This window comes from Aulonocara stuartgranti, assembly GCF_965226115.1.
Source record: "Aulonocara stuartgranti genome assembly, chromosome: 14".
Lineage (NCBI taxonomy): Eukaryota > Metazoa > Chordata > Actinopteri > Cichliformes > Cichlidae > Aulonocara > Aulonocara stuartgranti.
Window position 1 is genome coordinate 16508517 of NC_138950.1, and position 10955 is coordinate 16519471.

General features: G+C 43.6%; 1 protein-coding gene across 1 annotated transcript in view; it reads left to right on the top strand.

Moving 5' to 3' along the window:
• map3k10 (mitogen-activated protein kinase kinase kinase 10) overlaps positions 1–8126 on the top strand; it is a 47326-nt gene extending 39200 nt beyond the window's left edge. Inside the window, exons 6-11 of the mRNA XM_082502567.1 lie at positions 956–1078; positions 1151–1289; positions 1862–1974; positions 2056–2354; positions 3581–4106; positions 6001–8126. Of these exons, the coding sequence (XP_082358693.1) occupies positions 956–1078; positions 1151–1289; positions 1862–1974; positions 2056–2354; positions 3581–4106; positions 6001–6395 (1595 nt within the window). The 3' untranslated portion in view covers positions 6396–8126. The remainder of the gene's footprint in view (positions 1–955; positions 1079–1150; positions 1290–1861; positions 1975–2055; positions 2355–3580; positions 4107–6000) is intronic.
• Positions 8127–10955: the final 2829 nt, after the last annotated feature.

Below are 10955 nucleotides of genomic sequence, written 5' to 3' on the forward strand. Positions count from 1 at the left end.
GGTTTTATGAGAGAAGCCTTTCAGTTCAGATGTGTGTTTAACAAAGAGTGGTACATGGCATCCATCATCCATCCATCCATCCAGACTGGAGCCCAGTCTATCACCGGGCTAACACAGAGAGAAACAGCCATTCACTCTTACATTCACACGGCCAGTTTACAGTCAGCAGCTATCCTGACATGCATGTCTTTGTGTTTTTTCATTAGTTAGCTCATCTTTGTCTTGAATCGCTTTTTATTTAACACGTTTTAAGAAGGAAAACCGAACAGGTGGGATACTCCAAACATCACTCACAGATAATAACATCTTCTTTGATTACTTTCATTACAAGATACAGTGCCGGGACAGCTACAGGGATTTGATAGCCTAGCATCTTTCTCAGCGTTAAACATACTGTAACAAAACACTTGACTTTTACTGCACGATGATCATACTGTGTCACAACGCAAACTCTGCCTCAGCTATTTCTGCGTTTAAGTTTGGCTCTTTTTTCCCAATTGTGTTTCACTGTACTTGGTGTTATTATCTTTCTGTTTCCTGAGGCCTTGATATAATTTAGAGATAATTTTCCCATGAATCTGTTTATATGCTTCAAAATTTCCGTCACTGCATTTCCTAGAATGACACTCTTCCAATATGTTGTTGCTGTCGCGAGTTGTAACCCAATAATAAGTAAAGTTAACTTAACTCTGCTTTTCAGTCAATTTATTATCCCTAAAGTGAAAGTAGGATGTAGGAAATCCAAAATATATGTTCTCATGGCGTATTAATACTCTAATACAATAGATGGGGAGACGCCTCCTGTGTGCCTCCTTTTGATGTAATTTCTGTTTATCCTCAAAATCTGCGCCTTGTTTTGTGTGTGTTTCCAAATCGCCAGTTTGTTTGTGAGTTCTTTGTCTATCAATCTCTCCTTTTGTCATGTAAATGCTTCTCATATTCCCTGTCTTTGCAGGCTTCGAGCATAAGATCACGGTGCAGGCATCGCCCAGCGTGGACAAGAGGAAGACCCAGGGGAGCGAGAGCACGACCCCGCCTGCCAGCCCTGGGGTCATACCCCGGCTGAGAGCTATCAGATGTGAGCGTTAACGTCAATAAGTCTAGTGAGGATATGGACCGGAGTTTATTGAATGTTTGCTGTGTTTTTCAGTGACGCCGAGTGATGGCAGTAAGACGTGGGGTCGCAGCGCTGTGTGTAAAAAGGAAGACCTGACGACCAATAAGAAGAAAGGACGCACCTGGGGCCCAAGCTCCACCCATCAGAAAGAGAGAGTGGGCGGCGAGGAGAAGTACGTCAACAGTTTTGCTCAAAGTTAAAGATATACTTTGGCTTTGATAATTTAGTATTTTCTCAGGTTTGTTTGAAGGGGGAGAAGTTTTTTTGACAGCACTGTATGTGGAGTGACAGGCTGCTCTTACACGGTTTGATAAACTATGGATTTTGTGGTTAATAATTTCCAGCAACAGGCACAGAAAGTCACAGCTCTTTAATTTTGAACAGAAAGCTTTGTTTTCTGTAAAAACCTGATGAAACTGCAGTGTCAACACCTGCAGGATTATAAGGCCCACTGTCTGTTCACCTGCAGGCAAGAAAAAGGGGCTTCTTCAGATACTCGTCTGGATAACACACAGAAACAAAACCTTTAGATCAATATCTCATTACAGTGAGCGGAGAAGCCAGAAGCAAAGTAATCATCTTCGCTTTGTATGAATCGCGTCCTCAAGTGGCATCGACCTGACCGGTTTATGTCCCTTTTTCGTTTAAAAAATGTTATTTTCACAGCATCTGTTGCCTCTGATAATATATTAAAAAATGGAGTCTTGATGTCCTGCCAGTCTAATTCAAATTCCCTGTTTGCAGGTTGAAGTCTCTCGCAGAGGGAAGCAAAGTTTGGTCATCCAGCGCGCCAAATCTGGGCAAGTCTCCCAAACATGCCCCGATGACTGCTGGCTTCTCCAGCCTGAATGAAATGGGTGAGTCTTTTCATTTCACTGTGCGTTCTGCCTCATTCACACAATCACAAGTGTGAGTTTAATCAATTCTGTCTTTTACAGAGGAATGCAGTGAGTTTGAGGAATCGCCAGGCTCCTTGCTGCCCTCGGAGTCGAGCAGTAACGGGGCCATGGAGGACTCGGGTTCCCTGTGGAGCAGCCTGGGGCCCAACATGGTGCCCGCTGTTGGGAATATGGGCTCCTGTCAGGCGGTTGGAGGCTTGGGAACGGGCGTGAGCTACCAGGACTCGCTTCGTCGCTGCAGTCAGAGGAAGAAGAGCGATATATTCCTGCTGGGTTGCGCCTCTCTGCTCGCCTCGGTGGGTCTCGGACAAGACTTGCTACAGCTGGGAAAACAGCAGGTAGGAAACCCTGAAACTGGGAGAGATATGGTTGAACTCTGGAGCAAGATTAAAGCCATGTTGCATGAGGAAGGAGCTTTTTCTTCATTTGACATTTGGATTTTTATTTTTTTTGCTGCATTTAGAGAATAAAATTGAAAGGTCAAGGGTGACTTTGATCTTGAAATGTCGAGTTTAGTCTCGACATTTAGTTTTTATTCCTCAAACCCCCACAATGAATTTATTTTTTACTTAATACATCTTCATAAGATATGATGCATGGTTTTGTATTCAGAAGATTTTATTATGCTTTTTTGCTATTCAAGGCAGTTCGATTGTTGTGCTAATCCTGTTTATTTGTGTATATCTTTGTGTTTTAATGTCCTTCTTGGAGACACAATCTCTCTTACACAATAACAGACGTGTTCATTCATACACGCATGATTCCACTTTATTGAAGACATGGCCTCTCCACATAAACAGCCTCCTCCTGCAGACGGTTTATTACCTGTTAATATAAAATCAGTGCCTGGCAGAGATCATGTCTCAGAATCTATGATACCAGGACTCCTCAGACTCATTTGAATCATTTATGAAGGATAAACCAGCATGAACAAGCCCTTATATTATCAGTGAGAGATGTGGGATGCTGCTGAGTCAGACCTGATCTTTTGTATTGAGTCAAACATGTTTCCTATTAAAGTACAGGTCGACAATATTATTACTTTATGGTCCTGTGAAAAAGACAGTTTTCACAGGGCTCTTTGCAGTCCCGAAAGTTGAGAATACTTTTACTACTTCCAGAGGAATTAAGAGGGTCAGTAGGAACCAGGTGCTGATAATCAAATTCACTTGATTAAATGATCATCGGCAAGTCTGAGCACCTCTTTAAAAGAAGATGCTTTGGCATTCTGCATATCTGGAGCATTTAGCTGTGTGTTAAAATAATGGCACAAATTTCCTGGGAGTGATAATCTTAGAAAGTTCAAGTTGCGGTTGAACAAACCACAAGAACCTTGGACAAAATGCTGCACTGATCCACCCAAAGGTGGCCAGACATCAACCTGACTGAAATGCTGTCAGAGGAACTTAAGAGAGCTTAAGAGAAGCAAAGACAGTGGGCCAAAATGTTGTTCTTTGCAGGTCACATTGCAGCAGCTGAATTGTTAAACTTATGTGAATGGTGTGTGTTTTCTCAGAATGAGAGTAAAGCTCAGCACGTTTTTGTGGTCTGATGTTCTCTTCAGGTGCTTCAGGATGAGCAGGACCTCCGAGAGGAGCAGCGTAAGAAGAAGGATGGCCTCTTCCAGCGGACCGGACGTTTCCGTCGCAGCACCTCTCCACCCAGCCGAAACCTCTCTCTGTCTCTCTCCAGACACCACGACTCCACGCTTCCCTGCTTGGACCCTTCTCCCTCTGTAACACTGCTCTCTTTGTCCTCTCTGTCGGACTGCAACTCCACCAAGTCCCTCCTCCCCTCTGACCCAGACGATTATCCCCTCACCCCGATGGCTGGGGTCAGAACACCGGCGGCGCCCCCAGCGCCTGCCCTCAACCCACTGTTGGACCTGCGGGCCGAGAGCTTCAAGAAGGAGCCCAACCAGTCGCTCACGCCCACCCATGTATCTGCAGCCATGGCCATGAACCGAGGACACAGACGCACCCCTTCAGATGGGGCGATACGACCCAGAGCCCAAACTCTGGGACACCACAGGACGCCGTCAGACGGGAGCATGCCCATGCCTCCTCCACCGCACATCACAACAAACAAAGGTACGGGACTCAAATCTAGTCTAACTTGTCATCAGAATCGGAGTATTTTATTAATCCCAGGGATTAAAGTGCTTAAAAGTAAATGTTAAAAATCAGGCACTCCATTCATCGTGCAGTATGTTAAAATAATACTCCAAAGTTAAATAAATCCAAAAATAATACAAACAGGTTATTATACGTGAAAATAGTCCATGTGTCACAGGTAGGAATGAGCTCCTGTGGTGTTCTGTGGTGTGTCATGGTCAAATGAGTCTTTTTCTAAAAGTGCTCTTGTGGCTGTTCAGCACGTCATGGAGACCCTGTGAAGGATTTTCCAGAATAACTGTACAGAACAACTTCCTCAGCTTCTTCTTCCTCCATCTCACCCTATCCCAGGCACAACCTGTGACACAAACCCTCTGCATGTCCTCATTCACTGCATCCACAAATCTCCTCTGTGGTCTTCTTCTCTTCATCCATCTTCAACATCCTTTCACCAGTATATCCACTATCTTTCCTCTGTGCATCGATTACAAGCACATACCCCACCACAGTCAGTTCCATCTGTGTTGTGTTAGTCACATCATGCTTTATTTTGAAACCTCTGGGTACAATCGAGTCAAATTTGCTGTGCAAAGTGACCCTGAAGTAACTGCAGGGCAGCTTCAGTACCTCGTTTATAACCTCCTTTGGTGGATGCTACACTGGAGCACCCTTCATGAAAGGAAAGGAGATTACATCCCACTCACTGCGATGCAAAATGATCAACAAAACCAACAAAGTGGTGCAGATCATGTAAATGTTAATTATAAGCGTGTTTTCTATTCACAGTGGAACTCTGAACTTTATGTTGCTGTAATAAAATCTACTTTTCCTCATGGTGTTGCCTCTCTTAATCAGATTATTGGTAATGTTTACTATATCACAGTGCATTCAAGGTTTTTCAGTGCTTCGCTTTGCATTAGTATTGTCCATGATTATTTGCCAGCCTTCAGGATTATCGTTCATTAAATTTTTACTTCAGGTCAGCTGGGATAGGCCCCCAACACTCTGACCGTTAACTGGTCAAGTGATGGATGGACACAGTCTTACTAAAGTTACAAAAAAAAATCCATCCATCCAGCCTAACCCAGCTGTCCTATGGCAAGAGGTGGGGTAAGCTCAATCTGCCAATCTGCTGCTGAGGATGACAACATGCTGTCATGATGTTAAATTTGCATTTTGAAGTCCAGCTTCTGGACATTGTAGTTTCAGCGGGGCAGACGTCTGCTGTACCATTGTCAGTTCTCCTTCACGCCTTTGCTGCAATTAGGAAAAGGAGGTTTGACTTACACTTCAGGTAGTTTCTGCACTTCCTGTGCCACGCCTGTGTTCACTTCATTATGTGGTCTTCTCAGTATTTATACCTGCAGCTCTTCCACTTGCCAGCTCTCTAGCCGTACTCTTATGTTTCCTAGTTTTCCCTCTTTATTGTTTTATTATTTCTTTGTGTACTCTCACTTTATGTTGGACTTTTCGCTGCAGTATGCATACTAAGATGACCCCCGGTGTTGAATGTAATTGTAATATTTGCTTATACCTTGCAGTACTTACTTACAAACTTTCCTAAAGTAAAAGATCTGAGGCAACATAAATTACACACAAATTTGCAGTTAGTGGGCTAACATATGCAAAACATTGCCTCATTATCTGATCTACAGCTGCAGCTGCTGAATATTTTCTAGTGAGTTAGTCCGCAGATGATTTTCTCACTTAATTGCTTTGTGCAAAAAATGTGAGATGGAGATTTGATGCAAAACATCCGTTTTGAGCTTCAGCCCACAGGCATTTATTTGACTACACACTTGCGTATCTGAGCAGCTTAAATCACGAAGTGTTTGCTTGAAACATGACACACCTCTGTTATTATTCTTAGGTATGCAGGACAAGCTGGATATCCCCCGGCTACCTGAACCTGCCATTATCTACCCTCACCGGCGTAAAGCTCCCGCTCCACCCATCCCCGACCCGGATCCTCACAGCCTCATCAGCCCCCTGGAGAGGCCCAAGACGCTGGAGTTTGCCCCCCGACCGAGGCCAACGCCATCCCGGGTAAGACCTGATCCCTGGAAGCTGGGCTCTCTCTCCCGGACCCTGAGCTCATCGCCGGGCAGCAGCTGCGACAGCCCCCTCGGTTCAGGGGACAGCAGCGCTAGTGCGGCGCGACCCAACCTGATGGACATGGACATGGAGGGCCAGAATCTGGACCACACTGTTCCTCTGTGCGGGCAGCTACAGCCTGCCACCCTATGTGGGCAGCAGTACTCGTAGTAAAAATCAAAGAATAAACAAACATTTTAAGGTTTTTTTTTTTTCCTTTTGCATTCAGACCTGTTCCAGGACATGACAGCTTGGGCTGAACAAGGAACGCCTACTGATGTCTGAGCCGAGCAAAGTGCACTCTCACCGAAGTTTGCAAAAACATCCCACTTCTTCTCTTGTTGTTTTAAGGACCCTCATGCAACTCACCTCACTTGTGTGCCCTAATAAGGTGTTAAACCCTCACAGAAAGCCATTCGCTGATAGTGCTCACTAACCTGCACGACACTGAGGGTCCAAGAGGCCTTTTTAACAGCCTTGTAGTGCGCCCAGTCCCACTTTACCTTTCTTTTCCTGCCCAGAAAGGCCATCTCTACCTGCTTCCTGGTGCCCTACGACCAGGCTACATTTCTTTAAAAGCCATTCGAGTACTCAAACAGCCGTTCTGTGACTTCACTAACTGCTCATTTCAATCCATCTGCTTGTGCTTTTGCCCGTCTGCATAGCTTTACACTTTCTGCTTGCATGTTTCTTCCCTGAAGGCGGAGCATTTTCATTATTTAAAAAAAAAGAGGCGCTGATATTGTGAAAATCTTGTGTCCTTGTTCCTTTTTTGCACACTGTTTGTCATGCCAGTGCACAAACAAGCCCTATAAAATCAGCTCCACCTTCTTCATCCTCACACGTGTCATCTGTCGTCCTCTTCTCTCCCAGACTCGAGACAGGAAAAAGCCTTTTTCTCACTGGTGGTGTATATCCTCAGCCTTGTAAGGTAAAAATTTAAAAAATAAATAAATCAGAGTTTATTTTCTCAGTGCTTGCACCATCCCTGCTGCAGCCTGTTAGCAAAAATGTTTTTCTATTGGTCCAGCAGCCCCAGTGTGCGTCTCTGTGTGTGAATGTGTACATATACATATATGTATATGTATTTATTACTTTACACGTGTGGATTAAGGAGATACGCCTGTTTCTGTGTGCTGGTGCTTTTTCAGTGCATGTCATTTCACATGTGAACGGTTTTTCACTTCTTTAAAACGAGACCACTGGTTGCCACACATCTGTTCCTCTCCTCCGTCTTTTTAAAAAACTTTTTATGGAGACATTCCTTACATACCGACGGTCTGGTCCCATCCTGCTCACGCCATTGAAACGGACACAAAGTAGAAAGCGCTGACAGAAGCCCGCCACTCGATTCCAAACTTCACCTTCTCTCCTTTTCATCTGCTGTGTTCGATGTCACCTGCACTTTAAGTTGGGCAACTGGTGAACCAGCTCGGCACAAAGTGCTCCCGTCATGGCTGACAAATCAACTTTTATCTCCGGAGTAGTTTTTGAACAGAGGACGGTTCATCCTGGCTACAGATGTTATTACTTGACTGTGCAGATTTCTTTGTGTGTGTGTGTGAGTACGTGTATGTGTGCGCGCGCATGTTTATTATTTGTATGGGATGATGACAATCCCACTGGTTGAAGGGTGAGCCCAAACTCATTCCCGTTGTGTGGTTAAGAACACTGAGTATTTATTAAATGTATTGTTATTATGGAAAAGGGTTAATTATGATTGCGATGCTCTTCCTGGGATATCTGTATATATTTGTTTAGTATAAAATGAAAAACCAAGGAAAACCTGGGAAGCTGAAACATCCATGTTGTCTTCGGTCTCAACCTGTGACGTTTCTACGGTTCAATGATGAGTAAATGTGAAACGAATGAGAGACAATGAAATAAAAACAAACAAAGATGCTTCAGTGTCACGACTGCATCTGGTTTTGTTATTGTCACGAAGTCACAGACTCTCAGATGAAGAAGTAGAACTGAAAGCATTGGGCTCAGACTGAGGTGTGAAATTATCAACAAAATGCACTTAAAGGGCCAGTTCATCCCCCCAAAAAAACATGCATGTTATTGTTCCCGCCGTTCTGTTTATCCTTCTCAATGGTTCTGGTGTGAAATATAAGCTGATGAGCTTCAGAGATGCCTGTTGCAGTGCTGTGAAAAGGCATTTGCCCCCTTCCTGGTTTCATAGGTTTTACTTTTTGTATATTTGTCACACTTAAATGTTTCAGATCATCAAACACATGTTAATTCTAATCAAAGATAACCTGAGTGAATACAAAATGCAGTTTATAAATGAAAACTTCATTTATTAATGGGGGAAAAAAGTTATCCAGACCTGTTTACTTTTTCACTTTCTGTGAGTGCTGTAGATGTGCACTCACCATGAGACGCTCAAAAAGCCCTAAAACTGTTAGATATAGTGTTGGAGGCTGGTTTTCAATGTAACCTGTATTTCAGTCTTTTCAGTGAAACCGTGCGAGAAGTCAGCAGTCTTCTATCAACAAGACAAATAGACAAGTTAGACGTAGCAGAGGTGACGGAGGACATCATTAAAGGACCTCTAAAGTTGGTCTTGGTTATATCACACTGCTGCTGTCTCACGTTTCACACTGGTGGGAGCAGCAGAGACAAAGGCGCCTGTAGCAGCAGGCAAACTCCTCTAGGTGTCACCACTGTGCCCTATGATGTCATTTCTTTCCCATGTCTGCTGTTTTTCTCTCGTTGTCCCCTCCTGACACTGCAGCTGCGCTGGATGATGGCACGTGAATGTGTTAGCGTGCATTTTAGCACAGTTAACAAAAACTTACAGGTGAAATGTGACACGTGAGAAATAAATAAATTATCAACATGTGAACAAAATGTGAGATTTGAGCTGCAACCTCGCAATGTAAAGATGGTTCAAACGCGGTGCATACAGATGTCACACACACACACACACACACACACACACACACACACACACACACACACACACACAGAGAAAACACATACACAAGTCCTCTCCTGCTGTGTCTGTCAGTATGACCGCCTATCAGACACCCTTTCAGACGCCAGCCAGTTACCTAGCAACCCCTCTTCACTTCCATGGTGATGCTATTAAAAGCAACAACACACATTCACACGCACACGAAAAAAATGGACGATGAGCCTGAAAATGAAGTGAAGAGCAGAGAGAGTGGCGATAAAGTGACAGCAGAGAGGGTTCAACACGCTGAACATCACGTCTGGTTCTCCCACACACACGTCATCTGTCTTTTGTCTTGTTGTGATGAGACTCTCATGTTTGCCACCTTCTTTGTTTTTCCTCTCAACACATATTTTCACCATATTTCTTATTTTTTACGCCACAGTCCGCCCCTTCTCGTGTCCCTGCAGACATATTTCACGGGTAGTAGGTTGGGTCAGGTGGTGACAGTGTTGAGGGGAGGACAGAGAGCAAAAAGAGGCAGGCGTGGAGTGTGTGTGAGTGTGTTTTCTGTTCACTTTCAAAGTGAACAACTAACCAGATTGCCTGCCAGTTGGTGTGTCGTCAGATCTGCAGAAGGACTCACTTTATTATTTCAATTTTTTTTAAAACTGAATCTTCATCAGATCATTAAACCACTAATGAAGATTTATCCTGAACATATTAATAAAGAAAACTCAGTGCCCTCATGCCACCATTTCCTTCAGGATGCAATGGGATAGACTTCACTTCAGATGATGTAGTCTGATTCAAAGGTGGAAAATCCTGCAGAAATATTACTGTCCTCTACTGAAAAGCCCCCCCCCCCCCCCCCCCCCCCCAAAAAAAAAAAAGAAAAAGAAAGAAACTAATAAAAGAACCTATCGATATCAGAGAACTACAACATACCAGCCTTGTCACATATCTACTGGGTAGGTTAGCTTCCCGTGGACCTCGATATGTTTTGTTGGTTGACAAAGCTTTAGAAGAAATCGAGCTAAGTCAGTTTAATTCTTATGTAGTGTGTGAAGCATTCCTGTGTCTGACTGGGGGGGCTGATGCTGTGGTTTGTTTTGTTTTGGGGTTTGAATATTTAGAGAATATACTTGATTTTGGGTTTCTGTTTAGGGTTCCTTGTTGCTCTAGTGTCTCGAAGGTCATGTTTTTTAATTTTAATTTTGAGCATTCGTTTTAGTTCTTATTGTACAGTTTGAGTTCTGGTCCTTGAATTGTGTGCACATGGTTTAGTTGCCTCAGTGTTTCCTTCTCTGTTACTCCCTCCGTCTCATCCTTCAGTGTTTATGTCCTCCAATATTGTCCCTGTCTTCAGTTTTGATCCTCTCCTCATCCTTCCCATCACCCTCGGGATAACCTTCATTTTCCTCTCTCTCTTTGCTTCCATCATGCTCTGTCACATCTTCTTACCATCTGCCACACAGACAGACCTCTACAAGAATGAAGCATGCCGGAGTGATATTAGCCTCTTACCCTGCTCACAGCCTCATGTTTTCAACACATCAGAGGTCAAAGCAGGGCCTAGGCGCACTCCATAATAATTTTAATCAAGGTAATTATTGTGATAATTATGAAAGCCTAAATAAATCGTCCATGCTTTTTTTTTTTTAAACCAAACTGTAACACTACAATTGCAGCACCTCGGCTACAGTAAGTAGGCCTCATGCATTAGATTAAATTAGGTTTGAGAAATGTATAATGTTAGATTTAACAAGCATTTTTGGTAAATATGACTCACACTTTGCATCATGAGTCGGGTCAGTAGAATAAGTTAT